Source organism: Lithobates pipiens, unplaced genomic scaffold (genome assembly GCF_037356315.1).
Source record: "Lithobates pipiens isolate NorthernLeopardFrog02 unplaced genomic scaffold, aLitPip1_a1.2 Scaffold_8, whole genome shotgun sequence".
Lineage (NCBI taxonomy): Eukaryota > Metazoa > Chordata > Amphibia > Anura > Ranidae > Lithobates > Lithobates pipiens.
Genome location: NW_027507903.1, coordinates 598,965,042 through 598,989,486, shown reverse-complemented (window position 1 = coordinate 598,989,486; position 24,445 = coordinate 598,965,042). Strand labels below are relative to the sequence as shown.

Below are 24,445 nucleotides of genomic sequence, written 5' to 3'. Positions count from 1 at the left end.
GGTAGAAGCAGCAGAATATTTTTGGGGGTGTAATTCCACATATGGCATGTATGAGCAATATATCATTTAGTGACAACTTTGTGCAAAAAGAAAAAAAAATGTATTTTTCCCGCAACTTGAGTCAAAATATAAAATATTCCATGGACTCGACATGCCTCTCAGCAAATAGCTTGGGGTGTTTACTTTCCAAAATGGGGTCATTTGGGGGGGGGGTTGAACTGTCCTGGCATTTTATGCACAACATTTAGAAGCTTATGACACACGTCACCCAATCTTCTAACCACTTGAAGACAAAGCCCTTTCTGACACTTTTTGTTTACATGAAAAAATAATTAATTTTTGCAAGAAAATTACTTTGAACCCCCAAACATTATATATTGTTTTTTTTTTTTCAAAATGATGTTTATTAAATTTCACAAGATACAAAAGCATGCATAGCAACTACATCCAATACAATTCTTGGATGTCATACAGATATAGACAGCATAAACAATGACGATATCAACAACAATAACTTCGGCACATAGGTGTATCTAAATCAAAAAACAGGTATTAGCATTGTGTAACTCAAGGGTGTGCCTTGAACATAGTACAGCAGTAAAAGTGGGGTAGAGGGTAGGGTAATGAAGGGAGGGAGAGACGGATAAAAAGAAGGGAAAAAGATGGGGGGGAGGTTGGGGGGTGGGAGGGAAGGGGGGGGAGGTTTTGAGAACAAAGTATGGAATGATGAACCAGCAATCACAAGTAAGTTAACAAGAATGATATTCATCAGGAACAAAGTCAGGTTATCTGGGATGAGTACCATTTGTGCCATGGGAGCCATTGGGCCTGGGTTTTTGCATAGGATGGTAGGCCTCTGGACCCAATCAGCTCGTATGTATAGTGGGAGTGCACTAGTGTGGTAACGTCTAGGATGTTAGGTATGGTAGAGGATTTCCAGTTTCTGGTTAGGAGTAGTCTAGTTGCTAGAAGAATATGAGTAATGACTGTGCGGCATGTATGAGGGACATCGTCCGGAAATATGTTAAGTATAGCAAGTTGTGGTGACAAAGAGATTGGAACATTGCTTACGTCCCGAATAAGTTTCGTAACGTCTGACCAAAGGAGATTAATATGTGGACATTGCCACAGAATGTGGAATAAAGTTCCTGTATGGTTGCAGTTGCGCCAGCACAGTGGGGCAGTGCTGGGTTGAAATTTAGCGAGTCTATGGGGAGTCATATACCAGCGAAGAGTAATTTTTGACGTCAGTTCCCATAAGCCTGTGCACCGTGTGGCTTTGTATATAGAAGTAAAGGCTTGTTGCCATTGGGCGTCAGAGAAGTGGAGAAGTGTGTCTGATTCCCAATCTAGGAAGGGTTTGGATTTGAAGAAGATATTTTTCTCCTGCAACAGGGGGTAAATAATCGATATACCTTTATATGTGGAATCTTGTTTGAAATAGTAATTCCATAGTTTCAAGGGTATTGCACCCTCTATGCGGGTGTGTGTGGTCAGACAGGAGCGTAACCTATGATAATTAAAAAAATCTGAGGAGGGTGCCCCATAAATGGACTGGATCTCAGGGAAAGATTTGTTATCCGTGAGGGTCCTAAGGTCATTAGTGTGGGATGCCCTGGACGTGAGCCATGTAGGGATGGTTAGATCAGGTGATAAGATTTGGAGGGTCTGTAAAGATACCGGTATGTCTTTCATAGGGAAGGATGACCATTTGCTATTGCAAAGTATTTTCCATGCAGAAAGCGATGCTTTTATGGTGGGTGAGTAGATGTTGAAATTTGTCACAGAGACTAGGGAGCTAAATAACCAGCTTTTGAGGTCGGGACCAGGTGTGGCACGATTTTCTATATCTCCCCATAGCGTAGTATGGGGGGGGGTTAGTCCATTCCCGTAATTGGGAAAGGATGGTGGCCAAGTAATAGTCCCGGATGTCTGTATATCCCATACCCCCAGCATGCTTATGTTTGAGAAGTTTGGAATAGTTGCTTCTAGGTTTTTTATCTTGCCACATGTATTTACTAAGAATAGATTGCAAAGAAGCTAGGTATGATTTGGATAAGGGGATGGGAAGGGTGCGAAATTGATATAGAATTTTAGGTAATGTGAGCATTTTAAACGCAGTGAGCCTACCCGACCATGAAAGTTCAAATTTGGCGAGGTTGGACAGATCTTTGATTAATAATTGTTTGGTTTTAACATAGTTGGCTTGAAACAATCTAGACACCGATTTAGTGAGTACAATGCCTAAGTACGGTATTCCTTGGTCGGCCCAAGGGTATGCATATTGGTTTCTTAGACTATTGCTGGTGACAGCATCAAGGCCCAGTTCTAAAATATATGATTTGGTTTCATTGACCTTATAATAAGAGACGGAGCCAAAGGTAGTTAAAACATGTTGTACCGAAGCCAGGGAAGTCATAGGGTTAGTAAGCATCAATATGACATCATCTGCAAATAAATTTATTTTGTGTTCTATGTGGCCTATTTTAAAGCCAGAGATGGTTGTGCAATTTCTGATATGTGCTGCCAGGGGTTCCATGATCAGGTTAAAGATAAGTGGTGATAAGGGACAACCCTGGCGGGTACCATTGGTTATTGGAAAAGCACGGGAGGTTATTCCGTCCGTGTAAACTTGTGCCGATGGAGAAGAATATAGGGCCATAATTGCTGAAAAAATATGGCCTTGGAATCCAAATTTTTTAAGGGTAGCTTCTAGGTAAGCCCAATGGACTCTATCGAACGCCTTCTCTGCATCTAGAGATAGAAGCAGAGAAGGCGTTCTGCTAGTCTCAGCGTGATGAATTATATTTATCAATCTCCTTGAAGCGTCATAAGTTTGTCTACCCTTCGTGAAGCCTGATTGATCAGGGTGTATCAAAGTGGGCATAATTTGGACTAAGCGATTGGCTATGAGTTTAGCGAAGATTTTGGTGTCGGTGTTAAGAAGAGATATTGGCCGAAAATGTTGTGGTGTGTTGGGCTCTTTCCCTGGCTTCGGTAGAGTAATTATCAGAGCATTAAGCATTTCATTGGGAAGAGAAGAGGAGGAGGCAGCGTCATTGCACACTTGGGATAGGTAGGGAGCCAAGGTAGTACTGAATTGTTTATAGTACTCATTAGTTAAGCCGTCAGGCCCTGGTGATTTGTGGGAAGGCAAGGTTGATACAATGTTTTGAACTTCTAATTGTGTGAAAGGGGTGTTCAGGTCAGAGATGTGTTGTTGTGATAATGTTGGTAGGTCGATCGTTTGAAGAAAGGAATTGATGTCAACAATAGAGGGTTGAGTGGTGTTGGGGTCATCTTTCAAGTTGTATAAAGTATGGTAGTATTGGCTAAAGGCATCTGCAATAGCTTGAGGGTCTAAAAGTTTCTGCTTTGTGGTTGGATGAAAGAGATGATGTATTCTAGATTTAGCATAGTGACCCTTGATCCTTAGAGCAAGTGCTTTCCCCGCCTTGTTACCTGTAGTATAATAGTGTGCTTTGAATTTCGTGTTGGTGCGAGTGTGATATTCTAGGAGTAAATTTCTAAGTTCCTGTCTAAGAAGGACTAACTGGTCTTTTAAATTAGGGTCTGGTGTGGTTTGGTTTTGAACATCGAGTGCATGAATTTTGGCTATTAAGGTGTCTAGACGCTGTGATCGCCTCCTCTTCTCTCGAGCAGAGAGTTGCATTATAATCCCTCTGACGAATGCCTTATGAGCATTCCAGAGGACAGTATTACTGGAGACTGAGCCAGTATTTAGGGTAAAAAACTCTTCAAGCTGGTTACGTATGTACAAGGAGTGTTCCGGAGAGTGAATGATGTCCGCATTCGCTCTCCATACCGTATGCCGGGGAGAGTTCAGATGATCGGTGACAGTGAGTGAGATTGGAGCGTGGTCCGACCAAGTGATCGTACCAATGCCTGATTCGGTGGAGTTGGTCAGCGTCCATTTATCTACAAGGAAGTAGTCAATTCTCGTGTAGCAGTTATGTCTGTGGGAGAAAAAGGAGTAGTCTCTTTCGGTGGTATGTTGGCATCTCCAGATGTTGTATAAATTGTTGTTCCGTATGAAGGTAGTCATAGGGGAGGATAGCCTGGAGGAACGGGAGGAGGCATCCATGAAATTATCTGGAACTATGTTAAAGTCTCCACATACAATGAGACATCCCTGTCGAAACTTGTTAAGCTTGTTCATCAGTCTAGAGAGGAATTTAATTTGGCCAGTATTGGGAGAGTAGACGTTTACGATAGTATATCTGGTTTTGTTGAGGGTACAATCCAGGGCTATATATCTTCCATCTTCGTCCTCCATGCTATTGTGGAGGGTGAAGGTGACAGTGTCTTTTACCGCTATCATAACCCCATTACGTTTGTCAGGTCCTGAGGATTGAAAGATGTGAGGAAAATGGCGATTGGAACAGCGGGGGCTGCCTATCTTTTTGAAGTGGGTCTCTTGGAGACAGAGGACATCACATTTGGATTGGAGAGCGGTCCTCCACATGGAGGATCTCTTCGCTGGGTGGTTAAGTCCCTTAGTGTTAAGGGATAGAAATTTCGGCATTATGTAGGTCAGGTGCAGATGTCAGGCGTAGTGGTAGGTACTTACAGTGAGCGAGATTCTCTATAAGATGTCAGAAGGTGTCCGGATGCGGGTTCCTGTAGCCGGAGCAGGTGCAGTTCTCAAAACAGAGGTAAACCAGGGAAGAGGAGAAGCCGGAGCAGTGGAAGGAAAGGGTAGAAATTAGTACTTCGTTAGTGGTAGGCAGAACAATAAAAAGGTAATTAATACTGTAGTGTAGAACAGCCAAAAAAAAACACTAGGCTGTTGGAACTATACGGGGTGAAAGTTTATGGTTAACACATCCCGAGCAGGGCACCAACCGGAGTAATGTGGTGCAGAATATGAATTGAAGCGGGTGAGCATCGCCAGCAGTAAAGATTCAGCGGGCATTAGGCGGTGGTTTGGGGTAAAGAGGCGGAGAAGGCCCTCTGCGGTTGTTGGACTGTACGGCAGGCTCTTCCGGGAGAATATCCCATTGTTGTAGAAGCTTTATGCCTTCAGGGACTGATGTAATAATGTGTTTAGACCCATTCCTGGATACAATGAGTTTAGTCGGGTAACCCCATTGATAGGGGATTTTGTGGTTGAACAGCGGTTTGGTAATCGTTATCAGCTGTTTGCGCAGTTGTCTGGTGTGTTGAGACAGGTCCGCAAATAGTTGTAGATCAGAGAATGGTTCTGGTCGCCTATTCATATGCCGGGACTTGAACATTAGCTGATCTTTAGCATGATAAAAGTGCACCCTCATCAGGACGTCCCTGGGTATGGTGTCTGCCAAGTGCGACGGCTTGGGGATGCGGTGTATGCGGTCAATAATGGTCTCCATCGGTGACAGGTCAGGTAGCAGTGTTGAGATCATTTTCCTGGCGTAGGTGTTAAGGTCATGAGGTAATACCGATTCGGGGATACCCCTGATCTTGACGTTATTACGTCTAGAGCGGTCTTCGAGGTCCGCCATTTTGGATTTCAGCCATTTTTGTTCGTCATGTGTGTGGTCTTGGGCATCCACTAGGTCATTAACCGTAATAGTCAGGTCACTCATATGGTGTTCAATACGTTGGATTTTTTGCCCCATATGTAGCATATGAGATGAAAACTGGGTAAACATGGATGATAGTTCATTATGGATAGAGGATTGTAAGGAGATGAGCATCTCCTTCATAGTAGTGTCCAGGACAGGCTGGTCTGATGTGGGGAAGGCCGCAATAGCTGAGGGCTGGTGTGTGGGTAAGATGGATGCAGGGCTTACCTCTGAGTTAGGCCCCGCAGAATCCATTCGCATCCGCGCTTTGGCAGGGCTGTTACTGGTTGAAGAGGGAGAATTCTGTGGAGATATTGCAGGGGAGTGCTGCTGGAGGGATATTGCAGATTCGTTCGCATCAGGGAGGTCAGTGTAAGCCGAAGAGTCTCTGACAGGGCCGCGGGCGCCATCTTGGATTTCTGTGTCAGGCGGCTGAGTAAAATAGTCGGTCAATTTCTTCGGCGTCCGGTATTCCTTCCGCTTTCGGTTCGTCTGAGGCATAGCTGGGCTCTATGGTAGTCACCCTGTCGCGGTAAGGAGTTCGTACGTGTACTCTGTACGGCGATGCTCCGGTTGATAGTCCGGTCGGTGCGGGAGCTGAGGAGTCAGACGTCCATCCTGCTTGGCGGTTAGCCACGCCCCCCCATTATATATTGTTTTTAAAGCAAAGGCCCTACAGATTAAAATGGTGGGGATTTTTTTTTTCACACAGTATTTGTGCAGCGATTTTTAAAGTGTTTAGCTTTTTTTTTGGAAAAAACACACATTTTTTTATTTGAATGCACTAAAACACACTATATTGTCCAAATGTTTGATGAAATAAAAAAGATGATCTTAGGCTGAGTACATGGATACCAAACAAGACATGCTTTAAAATTGCACACAAATGTGCAGTGGCGACAAACTACATACATTTTTAACCACTTGCCGCCCGCCCTATAGCAAATAGACGGCGGCAAAGTGGTTGCATAATCCTGACCGGACGTCATATGACGTGATCAGGATTATGAGCCGCTGCGCGCCCCCGGGGGCGCGCATCGCGGCGATCGTTGTTGCGGGGTGTCAGTCTGACACCCGGCAACTACGATCTCGGTAAAGAGTCTCCGACGGAGACTCTTTACCACGTGATCAGCCGTGTCCAATCACGGCTGATCACAGTGTAAATAGGAAAAGCCGGTGATCGGCTTTTCCTCACTCGCGTCTGTCGGCTGCTCCTCTGACAGGGGGGGTCTGTGCTGATCGATTATCAGCACAGCCCCCCCGAGGATGCCCACACTGGACCACCAGGGACGCCACCAGACCACCAGGGATGCCAAGGACAAGGTATGCCACCCTAGACCACCAGGGATTCCAGTCAGTGCCACAATGGATGCCAATCAGTGCCCATAATGGATGCCAATCAGTGCCCACAATGGGCATCACTGATTGGCATGCATTATTGATTGGCACTTATTGGCATCCATTAGTACAAAATATTATAATACAATGCCGCCTACCAGTTCCCATCTGTGCCGCCTATCAGTGCCTACCCATGCCCACCTGTGCCGCCTACCCATGCCCACCTGTGCCACCTACCCATGCCCACCTGTGCCGCCTACCCATGCCCACCTGTGCCACCTATCCATGCCCACCTGTGCCACCTATCCATGCCCATCCATGCCAATCCGTGCCAATTTGTGCCACCAATCAGTGCCCACCCGTGTCGCCCATCAGTGCCACCCATCAGTGCCACCTATCAGTGCCACATATCGGTGTCCATCAATGCCACCTCATCAGTGCCACTTCATTGGTGCCACCTCATCGGTGCCCATCAGTGCCGCCTTATCATTGCCCATCAGTGTAACCCCATCAGTGCCCATCAGTGAAGGAGAAAACTTACTTATTTGCAAAGTTTTGAAACTGAAACAAAAAAAAACATTTTTTTTTTCAAAATTTTCGGTATTTTTTTATTTGTTTAGCAAAAAATAAAAACCCCAGAGGTGATCAAATACCACCAAAAGAAAGCTCTATTTGTGGGAAAAAAATGATAAAAATTTCATTTGGGTACAGTGTGGCATGACCGTGCAATTGTCATTCAAAGTGCGACAGCGCTGAAAGCTCAAACTTGGTCTGGGCAGGAAGGTGTTTAAGTGCCTGGTATTGAAGTGGTTAAAAGCCTTTAAACGCCTTTACAGGTTACCACTTTAGATTTACAGAGGAGGTCTACTGCTAAAATGACTGCCCTTGATCTGACCTTCGCTGTGATACCTCACGTGCATGGTGCAATTACTATTTACATATGATACCAGACCGATGCTTGCGTTCGTCTATGAGCGAGAGCGGGGGGGGGGGGGGGGTTCTTTTTTTATTATTTATTTTGCTTTTTTTTTATTTTATTTTTAAACTGTTCCTTTCATTTATATATATATATTTTTATAATGTTTATTGTTATCTCAGGGTATGTAAATTTCCCCTATGATAGCAATAGGTAGTGACAGGTACTATTTTTTTTTTAAATGGGGTCTATTAGACCCTAGATCTCTCCTCTGCCCACAAAGCATCTGACCACACCAAGATTGGTGTGATGAAATGCTTTCCCAGTTTCTCAATGGTGCTGTTTATATCCGGCAAAATCTAAGCCATGAAATGCTTGTAGCTTTTGCTTTCTTAGGCCATAGAGATGATTGGAGTCATTCTGATCTCTAATCAGCTCTATGGTCAGCTGGTGGAACCACCGGCTGCATTCTCAGGTTCCCTGTTGGGACAGGAGACCCAGAGAAAACCATGGAAGATGGTGGGAGGAGGGGGACATTCCCTCCCACTGCTTGTAAAAGCAGTCTGGAAGCTATTAGCTGCTAGGATTGCTTTTACATGAAAGCCGACGGCTGGCTAAAAAGAACGATACCACGATAATACCTAAACCCGCAGGCATCATTCTGGTATAACCACTCAAAGTCCAGCAACATACCATGCATTGCTGGTCCTTGTTGGGCATATATTGTAATTTTTTATTTTTTTTTATGCAGCCTGGGGTCTGAATGAAAAAAAGAGATTGATCAATGGGTATGCCAACCATTAGAATACCTCCCTTTATCCACCCACTTCTAATGATGGGCATGCATGCCCCATTTTGTTTTTAACTGTGGTGGTGAAATCACCTGCTACAGCGCTGGAGTTACGGCTTTATACATCGTGGGAGCAAACGCTGTTGCTGTCAAGATAAATCAGTGCTGCAGCTGAATGGCCTAAAAAATATAGGCCAAAGCATGGGGGCATCTGCCCCAAACGTTAGGAGAAAATTGCTGCCCCCATGCTGTTGCTGACAAGATAAATAAATCTGCAGCTGAATGGCCTGCCTCTTAAGAAAATGAGGGTTAATAATAAAACAAAGTAACATTACAGTATAACAGTAAGACTTAACTTACCTGCAAAGCAAATACAAAAAAAATAGTGAAAAATAAAACATTTTTTAACGCAACCTGTGTCTAAAATATATATATGCCGAAGCATGGAGGCATCCGCCTGTAAAAGTTAGGAGCACATCGCTCCTCCAACCCTTCTCTGCCCTCATGCTTCGGGTTATATGTTTTTATTTTAACTGTGGTGGTGAAATCACCTCCAACAGTGCTGGAGTCAAGGCTTTATGTATCGTGGGAGCAAACGCTGTTGCTGTCAAGATAAATAAGTCTGCGCTGCAGCTGAATGGCGTACCTGAAAACAAAAAAAAATGGTTAACAATAAAACACAGTAAACAGTAAAGTATAAAAAAATTACATACCTGAAAAGCAAACATGATAAAACATAATAACAAAACATTGCATAGAATACAGTAAAAAAGAGTAGAAGAATAGAGAGAGAATAGAAAGAGAGAGAACAATAAAACAACAACTACTTTTGTTTTTTTTATTTTATATTTTTTGTGTATTTTTTATTTTTTACTTTTTTTATTCTATTTTTATTTTTATACTTTTATTTGTAACTGTAACTGTAACGGTTCGGTTCCAGGTTCGGGTCTCTCAAAATGCAATGGCATCTTGGGAGACCCTGTGAAATTGTGCCTAGTCTGTGCAATGCTGTACCCTATGCTGAAACTCAACTAGTATATGGTAGCTCTCAAAACATTCACCAATGCAAAGACCAGGATTGTCAGGACAGGAGGGACAATAATAGCGAGTAGCATGTCTATATCCACGCTTTCTACAGACACAACATTTTCTTTGGGGAGCTTGTTGGGTAGGGGTACTCGGGAGGACATAAGGAAAAGGCCTCTCATGCAGCCGGCTTACTGCATTTGGATTGGGACGGTGAAGTGGAGCACCCTCTGGAAACAGAAGGGCTCTGATTATCCCTTCCTGGAATTTAAGGAAGGATCCAGTCCATCCTGAAGCTCTGTATAGCACATGAGCATTTAGCAAAGCCAATTGAACTAAATAAACATACAATTTTTTGTACCAGAGTCTGGCCTCACAGGCAACTAGGTATGGCACCAACAACTGGTCATTGAGGTCAACCCCTCCCATATTTTGGTTATATTCATGGACACAGAGGGGTTTCTCCACAACACCAGTCGCTGTAGTAATTAGGACCATCGTGTCTGCCCTAAGGGAGGTAAGAACGAAAACATTCTTATTATCCCTCCACTTCATAGCGAGCAAGTTTTTACACTTCAAGCAAGGCTCTCTCCCCCAGCCTAAGATGGGAATATACAAGCTGCTGGGGAAAGCCCCGGCGATTAGGTCATACGGTGCCACATGCTCCAATCTGATGATCAAACAAGTGACTAAAAAGTGGTGCTCGTGTAATAATTGTCCACGTACAAGTGGTACCCCTTTCTGAATAAGGGTGACACCAAGTCCCACACAATCTTGCCAGCACTTCCTATGTATTCAGGGCAGTTTTTCAGCTCTACATGACTATCTTTTCCCTTATAAACCATAAAACTACATGTATAGCTTGTGGCCCTGTCATAGAGCTTATACATCTTGACCCTGTATCTGGCACACTTGCTGGGAAGATACTGTTTGAATGACAAGCCACCAGGCAACTTAATCAGGGACTCATCAACGCGGACAACTTGATGGGGAGTAAATAAGTCTGCAAAATGTTGGTTGCAATGGTTTATGAGGGGCCGAATTTTGTAGAGCCGATCATATCCAGGGTCTCCACGAGGACGACAGGATTCATTGTTGTTGAAGTGCATGAACCGCAAGATCTGCTTGTATCGTGCCCTGGCCATGGAAACAGAGAACATGGGCATATGGTAAATTGGGTCAGTGGACCAATATGACCGCAACGTACTCATTTTAACTATGCCCATGTCAAGGGATAGGCCCAGAAAGGTCTTAAATTCAGAAATTGGTTTCCAATCTCTAGCAAGCGAGAACTAGTGATTATTGGCGATGTATTGACCAGAATACAAATTGCTTTGGTCCACAATAGATCTATAGAGATCTTTGGTGAAAAACAGCAAATAAAAACCAAGTGACGTAAAATCAACTGTTTCCACCTGAATGCTGGGTTGGCCAGTGAATTGGGGAAGTACGGGGGCTGCAAAAGTGGTGGGTTCCCAATTAGGATTGGTGAATTCTGCAGGAAGGACACTATGGGCTCGACGGGCCTGTCTTTTTCATCTTCTTGGTGGCAGCGGGACACTACTTGTGCTTGCCACCTCGACAGCTTGAACTGCACTTATGGGACTTGCCACGTCACCACGTTTTACTGCAGTGCTGGTTTGACTACGACCAGGGTGTACTAGGATGCTGGTGCTTGCCAAGAAGGAATAGCGGCGCTAGTACTTCTCTGCTCCATACAAGAGCCCAGCGGTTCTTGCACCTCAACAGCACAAGAAGATTGAGGTCTGGTATGCCTGACCATGGCAGAGACCTCAACTCCATCGTCAGAGCTATCTGCCATGGGGCCACTGTCGTCTACAGGATCATATTCTGAGCCTGAATCTGACAGATGAGTGACTTCCTATTCACTATCTGTCATGCTCAGAAATTTTCTGGTACACTAGTGAGACTCACAGGTAAAAAAGCTCCTGACTGTCAGCAACTGCATCAAAACGCTACCAAAAAAGCTGTTAGCGATCGCAGGGATCAGGCCTGACTCTGCAAATGCTGCAGTTATGTGTTTAGTGTTTTTTGCAAGTGACAGTGATCGATCGATACTGAACTTGGGTGGGCTGGGCTGAGCTGGGCTGGGCAGAGGGGCAAAATGCAGGTGCTAGCAGGTATCTGGGCTGATCGCGCTAACACTGCATTTTTGGGAACCCTAAACTGCGTGGGACGCTAGTATAGATCTGATCAGATCAGATATTGATCCATTCAGACACTATACCACTAAGGAAGGTGTATGCTTCGTGTGTGGGTGTTAGCGGTACTGGCACTAACCAGAAGCTGCCTGGGGCAACGCAGACCCTATCTGACTCTAAAACCTAACTTATATCACCCTTCGGGTGATCAGGAGGTGAAATATTTATTAGGTAATAAACGGCGGGTGCCCTGACACTATAAAAAACAAACTAACTAACCAGCCTCACCTGTAACAGTTATACGGTGATCGTTGGTGAAACGGTTAACTAGGGGGCAATCAGGGGGTTAAAACCTTTACTAGGTAGTATATGGTGGCACCTGACGCTATTGGTGTCACTGTGACCGGGAGTGCAGGGGGGGTGATCGGGGGTTTATCGGGGGGTGATTGGGGGGGGTGATTTGTGTGCCTGCGTGTTCTACTGTAAGTGTAGTGTTGGTGCAAACTCACTTGGATATCTTCTCTCCTCGGAAGCCGGAACGAAAAGGCTTCACGAGGAGCAATGACATCACTTTCTCTGCTTCTGTTTACATTACAGAAGCAGAGGAAGCTTCTCATTTGCCAGGAGTGATTGTGAGGGGGTGGCCATGAATCAGTGACCTCCCACTTAGCACAGATTGCTCCTGAAGCTATTCCGACTGCCGCAGGCACCGAGAGTGGCCCGATCGGGCCCCCCGGCTGTTGAAAGTCAGGGACGTACAGGTACACCTATATGCCTGCCTGTGCCAATCTGCCAACGTACATCAGCGTGCGGTGGTCGGCAACTGGTTAAAGTGCACTAAACACCACTTTCCATTGATTAAAGTGCATTCACATACACATTTCCAAATCTTTATTACATATTGTTAATAAGAGCTCCCCCATCATGTCTGGGAGGCCAACAAAGAGAGGCAGACTTTCCCATGGCACTGTGAGGGGGCAAGCAGCATAAGTTTCAACAGGGAAAATTGGACGTGGTCCGTCCCCAGGCAGGGCATCATTTCCTCTGTTGCCCGTGCCATCCACCCACACAGCATGCAGAAGAGGTGGTGGACTGGCTTACTAAACCATAAATATCCTCCTCATTCTCCATCACCCAAGCAGAGACTAGTGTGCAGTCCACTGCAGCTGCCAGAGTGGCTTATTCTGCCTTCTTGTCCACATCTACTACTAAAATAGCCCCAGCATCAGGCATGGAGGAGTCAGATGAGTTTTTTTTAACACAGCATCAGCCACATGCCCCTAATTATGCACAAACATTACTTGATTTTGATGTTGGTTCTGAGGTTGAAGAAGGTAGGAACATGAACAAACAAGGTCAATGATAAATCCAAGGAAAAAAAAAAAAAGCTTAACTTACCACCAGCCCGCAGACAACCAAATAACCTGTCTAACAGTATGCGTTAAAAAGTCTAGGGAACAGGAGTCACACCGGAGCAGAGATTCTGGCAGGTCTGCAGGGGCAGGCCCAGAGGTGGTCCACACCACACCATCTGGAGCCAGGAAAGGTGGTGTGCAATAATGGCACAAATCTCCTATCCACCCTTAGACAGGGAAAGTTGTCCTAAATTTGGTGGTGCAGCATTTTTTAAATAGGTACCCAAGGTTGGAAGATCTGCTGAAGCGGGCCAGAAGAGTCTGTAGCCATTTCAGGCGGTCATAGACAGCCACTGCTTGGTTTGCTGAAATTCAGTGGGAATTCCACCTGCTCGTAAACCACCTGATTTGTGTCATGCCCACCAGATGGAACATGTGTAAGTATGGTACAATGACAGGTTCCGGCCAGCTTGGCTTTTATCCCCAATTTGTAGTCCTTGGTGCCCAGGGCTGTGAGCTTCCACATTTCACTGGCAGCATCTTCATCATATGGTGGGAGATTATCTAGGGGAGAAAACATATATGGAGAGCTTTCCAGTTGACTATCCACTGGTTTACTGAGTCATAAGAATAGACCATTGGCCAGAACTTTCCCAGTATACAATATATTTGCTGGGGGGCCTGCATCCAGTGTGCTTTCTGAATGGGCATTTAGTGCTGCTGGAGGTTTTGTAACAAATAAGAGAGCTTGTATATCCACAGACTCTGTGGACTAGTTGGCATTTATCAAAATGAACCAGTCCTGGATTAGCTGCAGCTATCAATCCCCTGATGCCAATGTCACTGATTTAGTGCTTTCTGGATCTGGAATCTCTGAAAGAGTGTCTAGGCTGCCAAGCTTTGTGGGTGTTGATTTCATCTGGATGTAATGTATTGGTGAAGGTTTCATGGGCCCAATTAACACCCAAGGACCAATTTTTCCTCACCTGTTTGGCAGGTGCATATCATTGCAATTTTTGACGGCAAGGCCGATTCTTGCTTTCATCAAAAGCACTTCTGCAGTGTTACAGTGTGAAGGCACCACCGACACCAAAGATCAATTTTTCCACACCTGTTTAACTGGTGTATATCATTAAAATTTTTGACAGCAAGGCCAATTCTTGCTTTCATCAAGAGTACCTCTATAGGGTTACAGTGTAAAGGCACCACGAACACCCAAATACCAATTTTTCAACACCTGTTTGACAGGTACATATCATTTAGAATCTTGACAGCAAGCTTATTCTTGCTTTCATCAAGAGTACCTCTATAGGGTTACCGTGTAAGGGCACAACCGACACCCAAAGCCTAATTTATCCTCACCTGTTTGACAGGTGCATATCATTTAAATGTTAACAGCAGGGCAAATTCTTTCTTTCATTAAGAGTACCTCTATAGCAGTGATGGCGAACCTTGGCACCCCAGATGTTTTGGAACTACATTTCCCATGATGCTTATCCACTCTACAGTGTAGTAGAGCATCATGGGAAATGTAGTTCCAAAACATCTGGGGTGCCAAGGTTCGCCATCACTGCTCTATAGGGTTATGGTGTGAAGGCACCACCAACACCCAAAGCCCAATTTTTCCACACTTGTTACTTCTATACAAAGTCTGTGGATAGAAGTCACTGGAATTTATCCCAAAAATCTCTAATCTTGTCCTGAGTGCTCTAAATTGTGGCCAGACTGACTCCCCAAGCCGTTGTTTAAAAAATAAAGAAAGCTTGAATGGAAAATTAATTTTTTTTTGGCTTTATAAATTGCTGCAGCAGGCTCTATACACATTACAGATGTGCCACATTACAGACAGACTAAGGGATCCCCGCAGGCACCATATTTAAAGGAATTTTTCATTTTTATTGTTATTTCTCATTTTAATGGTTTCACTTTAAGCATTAGTAAATCACTGCTCATTTAAAAAGTTTTTTACAACTTTTTTTTTCATTGATACATACCCCCCAGGGCATTACCCGGACCCCCATTGTATGCCCAATTACTTGCATATAAGCCTTCAAAATGGGCACTTTTGATTTTATCTTTTTGATTCCCATAGACTTCAATGGGACACGTTCTGAACATTCTGCCTCAAACTGAACAGGGGGTCGTTTGGCCCAACTCAATGAAATTTGAGAACTCGATGATTTTTCAGTATCCTAAACCTTTTTGCAACCCAATTCACTTCGCAAGGGAACCTTGAAGCAATTTTACTAACAGGGTACATTTTTTAGTATTCATTTTAATAAAAAAATAGACAATTCTGCAATGGCATGTAATGCATTTTAAATAGGAACAAACTTTAAATCTGTAATATCTTAAACAAAATAAATAATAGTTTTTATACATTAACAAGGGTAGTTGTATTTATTCCTGTTTTATTACACATAACATATTAAGAATTTTAATTTCTTACACTTTAGGCTATAATAGTACAAATTACTGATTAAATTCTGTAGCCACATTGCTAATTTTTCATTTATAAAGTTAGAAGTGGCATATTGATTAAAAAATGTATAGTTAGAGGAAATGCTAGTAAATAAAAAACTTTGTTTGAAGGTCCCCTTGATTCACTTTTACAAATTTTAATTTTGAAGTGTGTTCTTCACAGTTTGTTTGCGTAAGCCGTAAGGTCTCCATTTTCTCTAAGATGGTGTTTACTGTACACGGCAAATTTCTGTATGGATCCTTACTACAAAGAGACATAAACACCTGTTTTAGGTCTGTGGATAAATAAAATGATTAGAAATAGAATTATCAATCCTTTTCTAACAAATAAAATATTATTACTATTATCCAAAAAAGTTAAAAAAAACACTAAACGTTTGTAACCAAGAACATAGAAAAATTTTGTTGTGGTTATTCTGTAAATTAAAGTTATTTTTGTTTAATTCTAAACGCTATGACACACATTTTTGAGCATTTCTTGTATTGAAGACATTGGGCTTGAATGAAAAAAAGAGGCTGTTCAATTTGCAAGGAAATTTTGCGCAAGAATGTTCCCTTAGCTTAGCGGGTGTAGCGAAAATGTACTAATTTTGTCTCGAATACGTGGGAAGAGGGGGCACCTACTGTACATTTTTTAAGCTGACTAAGGTTCAGCTTTAAGTATGCAGTGTAATATCCCATATAGCCAAGAATAAAATTAATTTCCAAAAAATCTATATTATACTGTAAGGTGTAGTTTAGTGTTTTATTTATTCTGGCAGAAATCTTGAAAACTAGAATGTATGCTGTACTCCTAACTTTAGCTTTGGGGTTATTTCTCTCACACAGCATATGCATGCCACAAAATACACCCCAAAACACATTTTGCTCCTCCTCCTGAGTATGATGATACCACATGTGTGAGACTTTTACACAGCCTGGCCATATGCAGAGGCCCAACATGCAGGGTGCACCATCAGGTGTTCTAGGAGCATAAATTACACATATAATTTCTAGACTACCTCTAATGCCGCGTACACACGATCAGACTATCCGGTGGACTTGGTCCAGTGGACCAGAGTCCGCCGGACAATCCGTCCGTGTGTGGGCTCATCTGACTTTTTCTTCCCAAAAGTACGGCGGACTTAGAAAGAAGTTTTGACTCAAAATTGTCCGCAGGACTTGGCTGTCCGCTGGACAATCTGCCCATCTGTGTGTTAGTCCGCTAGACTTTTCAAATGAACGGACTTTCACACACACAGAGAAAAGTCCGTTCATGTTGAACACGGATCCAGGTAGATGGGACTAGCGAAGGAAATCAATGTCGCCGCCTCCATCGGCATTGCGAGCCCCGTCACCTGGTATGGACTTAAAGGGGAAGCCCTACGCCGAAAAAAACGGAGTGGGGTCCCCCAAAGTTCATATCAGACCCTTATCCAAGCAAGTAGCCTGGCTGGTCAGAAAAGGGGGTGGGGACGAGGGAGCGGCCCCTCCCCTCCTGAGCCATACCAGGCCGCGTGCCCTCAACATGGGGGGGTACTTTGGGGAAGGGAGGGCCCTGCGGCCCCCCCACCCCAGAGCACCTTGTTCCCATGTTGATGAGGAGAAGGGCCTCTTCCCGGCAACCCTGGCCTTTGGTTGTCGGGGTCTGCGGGCGGGGGGCTTATCGGAATCCGAGAGCCCCCTTTAATAAGGGGGTCCCCAGATACCGACCCCCATCCTATGTGAATGAGTATGGGGTACAATGTACCCCTACCCATTCCCCTGGGGAAAAAAGTGTAAATAAAAAAACACAACACAAGTTTTTTAACTAATTTATTGGACAGCTCCGGTGGTCTTCTCTTCTTGGGGGGTCTTCTCATTGAACTCCTCTGTTATCTTCTGCTAGCCCTTTTACTAGCGGAGGAGCCCGGCTTTCTTCTTCATCGTCGCTGCCATCCGGGAGTCTTCTTCCGACTTCGGGGTCTTGTCCCGCTCTTCGGGGGTCTTGTCCCCCTCGTTGGCCCGGTCTTCTGTCTTTAAGCACCCCCCATGCTGAGGGCACGAGGCCTGGAACGGCTCAGGAGGGGGGGGGGGGCGCTCGCTCATCCCCACCTCCTTTCCTGACCGGCCGGGCTGCGTGCTCGGATAAGGGTCTGATATGGACTTTGGGGGACCCCTATGCCGTTTTTTTCAGCGTAGGGCTTCCACTTTAAGTCCATACCAGGTGACGGGGCTTGTGAGGTGTCAATCTCGCCGATGGAGACGGCCACATTGATTTCCTTCACTAGTCCCGTCTACCTGGAGCCGCATTCAAAATGAACAGACTTTTTTCTGTGTGTGGGCAAGTCTGTTCATTTCAAAAGTCCGGCGGACTCTCGCCATAGTCTGGCGGATTGTCCGCCCGAAAAATCCGGTCATGTGTGGGCAGGTCCACTCGTTCAGAAAGTCCAATCGCATTACACTTTTGAAGGTCCTGGAGGACCAGGACAATGGAAACACCCAAAAAATTACCCCATTTTGGAAAGTAAACACCCCAAGTTTTTGGAAAATGTGGAAAGAAAATAAAAACTTTTTTTTTTTTTACACAAAATTGACGATTTATACGATTTTTATAACATATAGCATAGAAAATAGAAAAAAACACACCCCAAAATACATTCTGCTACTCCTTCTGAGTATGGCGATACCCCATGTGTGAGAGCTTTTCACAGTCTGACAAACAACATATTTGGGGGGCACACCCTAAAAAAATGCATAAAGATGGTGCTGCCATAAGACCATACAACAGAACAAAAACATTACAGCGCACACATGCAAAACTAACATTTATCTCAGCAAGGCTTTTTAAAAACACCTAGACATTTTCAAAAAACATTATAAAAAAAATATGGGAATTTGGTCACACCATATTGCTATATGGTGCTTAAGCCCACTTACTGCGACAAAGTACCCCATGATTAGTGGGTCCTACACTATCCATAGATCGGCTCTCTACTTTGTCGCAGTAAGTGGGCTTAAGCACCATATAGCAATATGGTGTGACCAAATCCCCATATTTTTAAAAAATGTTTTTTTTAAATGTCTAGGTGTTTTTAAAAAGCCTTGCTGGAGGTAAATGTTAGTTTTGCATGTGTGCGCTGTAATATTTTTGTTCTTTTCAAAATCTGGCCACATACAGAGGCCCAACATTCAAGGAACACTGTCAGGTATTCTAAGGGCATACATTTCAAATCTAGTTTGACTACCTATTACAATTTTGTGAGGCACTGTAGTTTAACTGATGGGCACTGTAGTGGCATGAATGTGGCATGGATGAGCACTGATGTGGCATGGATGTGGCATTGATGAGAAACTGATGTGGCATGGGTGAGCACTGTGGTGGCATGGATTTGGCATGGATGAGAACTGATGTGGCACAGATGAGAACTAATGTGGCATGGATGAGTACTGATGTGGAATGGATGTGGCATGGATGAGCACTTATGTGACTTGGATGTGGCACAGATGAGAACTTATGTGGCATGGATGAGCACTAATGTGGCATTGATTTGGCATGGATGAGAACTGATGTGGCACAGATGAGTACTGATGTAACATCGATGTAGCACTGATGTGGCATGAACGTGGCATGGATGAGCACTGATGTGGCCTGGATGTGGCATGGGTGAGCAATAATGTGGCATAGATGAGAACTGATGCGGCGTGGATGTGGCACAGATGAGCACTGATGTGGCATGGATGTGGCACGGATGAGCACTGATGTGGCATGGATGTTGCACAGATGAGCACTGATGTGGTATGGATGTGGCACGGATGATCACTGATGTGGCACGGATAAGTACTGATAGGGCATGGATGAGCACTGATGTAGCATGGATGTGGCATGAATTTGGCATGGATGAGCACTTATGTGACATGGATGTGGCATGGGTGAGCATTGATGTGGAGTAGATGAGAACTGATGTGGCATGGATGTGGCACAGATGAGCACTGATGTGGCATGGATGAGCATTGATGTGGCATGGATGTGGCATGGATGAGCACTTATGTGACATGGATGTGGCACAGATGAGCACTGATGTGGAATAGATGAGAACTGAAGTGGCATGGATGTGGCACGGATGAGCACAGATGTGGCACAGATGAGCACTGGTGTGGCATGGATGTGGCACTGATGTGGCATGGGTGAGCACTGATGTGGCATGGATGAGAACTGATGTGGCACAGATGAGCACTGATGTGGCATGGATGAGCACTGATTTGGCATGGATGTGGCATGGATGAGCACTGATATGGCATGGACGAGTACGTGATGTGGCATGAATGTGGCATGGATGAGCACTTATGTGACATGGATGTGGCACGGATGAGCACTGATGTGGAATAGATGAGAACTGAAGTGGCATGGATGTGGCATGGAAGAGCACTGATGTGGCATGGAAGTGGCACGGATGAGCATTTATGGGGCATGGATGTGGCATGAATGATCACTGATGTGGCATGGATGTGGCACGGGTGATCACTAATGTGGCACGGATGATCACTGATGTGGCATGGATGTGGCACGGATGATTACTGATGTGGCATGGATGAGTATGAATGAGCCATGTATGGGGATGGATGAGTCATGAATGGGAATGGATGAGCCATGGATGGGGATGGATTAGCCATGAATGTGGATGGATAAGCCATGGATGGAGCACAAATGAGCCATGGATGGAGCATGGATGAAGCATGGATAAATGGATGAGCCATGGATGGAGTATGGCTGGAGCATGAATGGAGCATGGATTGATGGATGAGCAATGGATGGAGCACACATGTAGCACAGATGAAACATGAATGGATGGATGGATGTAACATGCATGGAGCATAGATGGTGCACGCATGGAGAATGCATGGATGGATGAGCCTTGAATGGAGCATGGATGGATTATGAGACATGGATGAAGCATGGATGGATGTATGAGACATGTATGAGCCATGGATGGATGAGCCGTGGATGGAGCATGAATGGAGCATGCATGGAGCATGGATGGATGGGTGAGCCATGGATGGAGCATGGATGGATGGATGAGAGCTGTATGAGCCAAGGTTGGAGCATGGATGGATGGATGAGCCATGTCTGGGCACAGATCAGCGCTGTGGGAACTTCAGATTCAGCCCACAGCACTGCTGCACTCACCCTCCCCCCTCCTCACACACTGCACAGATCAGTGTGAGAAGAGGTGGTGAGCCGAACTGGACAAGCTCTGGTTTGTTTACAAGTGATCATGCCATCATTGGGCGGCGTGATGACATGGTAAAGGGCCACTGTCATAGGCCCTTTACCCTGATTTGTGACACACTGGGTCAGGGGTCGCGTGGGAGCATGATTCTGGGTGGACATCATATGACAGACACAAGCTGGAGGCATGTGAAACAGGCTGTGATTGGTATCCCAGATAGCCAACACCATGTTTTTGCACAAAAAGAATAAAAATGTGAATTCAAATACATATTTGTATGACAATGCTTAATCTGCACTACGACAATTTAAAACATTTATTTGATATGAATTATGTATTTTTCCTTTGCATTTCAAATGCTTGTTTTTTTTTTGGAACATGTGACTGGCAGCGGAGGACTAGAAGCTCTTCCCTCCAATATTTCCCTGCAGATGAGCTAGGAAAGAGCTGGGTCACATGACAGCTGTATACCGATTATGAAAAGGGGAACGCAGATAACTTTTTTTTTTTCTAATTAAAATACATACAATACCATCATCCACTTAAAGAGAAGGGATAATGCATATTAAAAATTGTGTGTGTTTAGTATCACTTCAATAAAGATTTGTATATTTTTTCCATTTTTAAAACCAAAAATAGTAATTTTAGGAAAAAAAAAAGTTAGTATGTTTGCCTAATACATAAAGATGGCATGGTACAAACGTTTTGGTGGTGTATTAGACTGACCCAAGTATTGTAAACATCACTTTTATATGATTTCTCACCTTCAGTGCTCTGTCTGTTTCAAATCAATAATTCAGTAACGAGAGTTTTGATTATACCGATACAGTTCTGGTACCAGTGGCCTGGTTTTAGAAGAAAAGAATATATGAGAAATTAAAGAAAATACAGTTACAGTCCCATGAACAAATATTGAAAACAACGTTGCTTACATAAGCTGGTCAATAACTAGGTTATTTTTTAAAATTTTGACAACTTTTAAAATCTTAAAAACATTATACACGGGCCTACCAGAGATCTATAAATTCACCCAGGAATGTACTTGTTATCCTATTAAGATTACTTTTTATTTCTGGATATTGTCAAAACATGAAACAATTGACTACATACTTGAATGAGTTGGTGCGAGAGCGACGTCTACGTGAGAAGTGAACCAGAATTACAACTACGATAAGCAGGACAACCAGGCCAACAGTGACTCCAGCGATGACTCCAGCTTTACTAACAACCGTATTGCATAGATCCCCCGTGTACCAGTAGGTGTCTGATATCTGACAGCTGAAGGAAAAAAAAAGGTTGAAGGACATTAGAAGAATGACCATGGACAGGTCCTTTACACCACAGGACCTTGTAGGCACACAACCCCAGGTGTCCAATGTTTCAGGTCACATCTTTCATAAAAAAACATTACCATATTTTATTGGACCTAACCTGACTTAAAATATTGTAGCAATATGTAAAAATACTTACACAAGGACATGACACGTCTACTGATGATTGAAAAACATGTGTGACCTATAATTAAACAGGGAATAGAACTCCCATTTCAACACTTTGTCTAGACACATGCACAGATTCTTCACCTTGCATTCAGTAATATTCAGAGCAGTGACCTTGGTACTGCCTGACTGGGACCCTTCAGTGCTGGTGCTTCAAGTTCTCCCCTTGTTTAGACTATTGAACTATTTACATACTTTTAAAAGCAATAAACAAACTTTAAAAACAAGCCATTGTTACCTTGCTAGCTGCATATAGTGTGAAGTAATTGATCCTTAAATATCCTTTAATATGACAAAAAATTCTAAAGTCGTCCATTTCCAATAGCTGAGAAACATGAGCTGTGGGTCTGCAATAGAGGGCTGGCAGGCCGCCAATATCTGCACTCATGGAAGACATTCTGAGATTTCAATGGATGTGTTGTGAATCTTAAAAATTAAACTACCCCCAATGCCACCCCTCCTTATAAAGCCTGGTCTTTGATATGTCTTCTACTCGCCAAGAGAGTAATCTTGAAAAATTGGATATCCAGCTTTCCCCCAAAAATTGCACAAGTACAAAGAGACCTCCTATTGCTACTTTTCAGACAGACTTAAAGTGGAAGTAAACCCATCGATTTAAACAGTTTCAAAAAACGGCATGCCAGGAATGCTAACTGCACATTGGCTGTGCTCTCAACCAAACTGTCAAACCACCCAATGGCTGGTGTCAAAACGGATCACATGTGAAGCACCATGGCAGCTGAAGATTAAACAGAGGCAAAGATGGCAGCTTCCATGGATGAAAACGATAGGGGAGTTTACTTCCGCTTTAACACGGACTTCTCACAAGATACTGCAAAAAAAGTTTCCACCACAGATGGCAAGCTTACATGGTCTCTACGCTTACCCCGGCTGACCTGGCGAATCTCAAACAGTTTTCATTCTCGTACTATGGGCCTCCCCCACCACCTCCAGTAATCCCACTCTCTCCCTCGGAAAAACCCTTCACCGATGGAACCCAATCTTCAACAAAACACGAAGCATCCATCCAAAATATTGCTCTACCATTGACCTCTATCCACCCAGCCGACACTTGAAAGAGAGCAACATTTCTTATACCACCATCGCAACTTTGATGTCTACCTTCTTGTTACCCTTCACAACAAGAAGTTGGTGCTCACCCCCCCATCCCTATCCCCCCTTTTCTGGGACCTTTCGTTTGTTTGTTTTTATTCCCAGAAATCATAGGGATCCCTAGTTCTAGATCCATTCAGTTATCCCCCTTTACAGGTATATTTAGATATGGAGTTGATGCCTCCTATATGTTTGTTATCCCATTCTTGGGACCCACCTATGGATCCCCTAGGTTGCACATGAGTCTCTCTTCTTTATATTTATCTGGTTACTGTTTTTTGCCACAACCACTGATATTTTAAAATACTTTACTGTTTGTTGTTATAATCTGTATAATTTTCACCTAAAAAATTCAATAAAAATCTATTAAAAAAAAAAATTAAAGTAGAACTAAAGGCAAAACATTTTAGAGTAAGGCCGGGTTCACACTGGTACGAATTATGCTCCGACTCTGTGACATGTCGCATGACATCTTTAAATCAATGGTTCTCTATGAGAGCCATCTCTATTTGTGTCGTACCATTGTGAACCCGGCCTAATAGAGAGTTATAACCCCTCTTTTTTTTTTTTCTAGCTCTATACACATAGGGAGATTTGCCTTCACGTCTTGTTCCATAGCTAAAACAGGACGTGAAAGGAAATCCTTGCAAAGTGAGGGAATCCCTGGTTGTCACCAAATCTAGTGTCCCCATTGGAAGATTTCCCTTTGACTTCTGTTGACAATCCAAAATTTGGAATTTTCTTTCACATTCATGTTTGATGATAACATTAAAATTGACATATATATAGGGTGAATCTCCCTAATGGGGACACAGAGAGCAATATAAAATTGACAGTTATTCTAATCCCTCTAATCGAATTGCCTTTTGTTACATTTTCCACAATGCTTAAAGACAAAAAGGTGAATGAGAACTTGTTTTAACTCCTTCCCACCGAGCATTGGCACATATGTGGCCTCGGCTTTAAGGGGTTATACCGAGATGATGCCTGCAGTAGCAGGCATCATCCC

The 24,445-nt window shown here is 43.8% G+C and overlaps 1 protein-coding gene across 8 annotated transcripts in view; it reads right to left on the bottom strand.

Annotated features, from left to right (window-relative positions):
• Positions 1 to 15,029: 15,029 nt before the first annotated feature.
• The window catches only part of LOC143961269 (uncharacterized), a 217,974-nt gene continuing 208,558 nt past the window's right edge, over positions 15,030 to 24,445 (bottom strand). For 7 of the 8 annotated variants that reach the window (XM_077470512.1, XM_077470518.1, XM_077470516.1 and 4 more), the window contains 3 exons: positions 21,935 to 22,102; positions 21,589 to 21,669; positions 15,030 to 15,910 (listed from right to left, as the gene is read on the bottom strand). In XM_077470512.1, coding sequence (XP_077326638.1) covers positions 21,621 to 21,669; positions 21,935 to 22,102 — 217 coding nt within the window. In that variant the 3' untranslated portion in view covers positions 15,030 to 15,910; positions 21,589 to 21,620. The remainder of the gene's footprint in view (positions 15,911 to 21,588; positions 21,670 to 21,934; positions 22,103 to 24,445) is intronic. The other variant, XM_077470513.1, reaches the window with a different exon arrangement.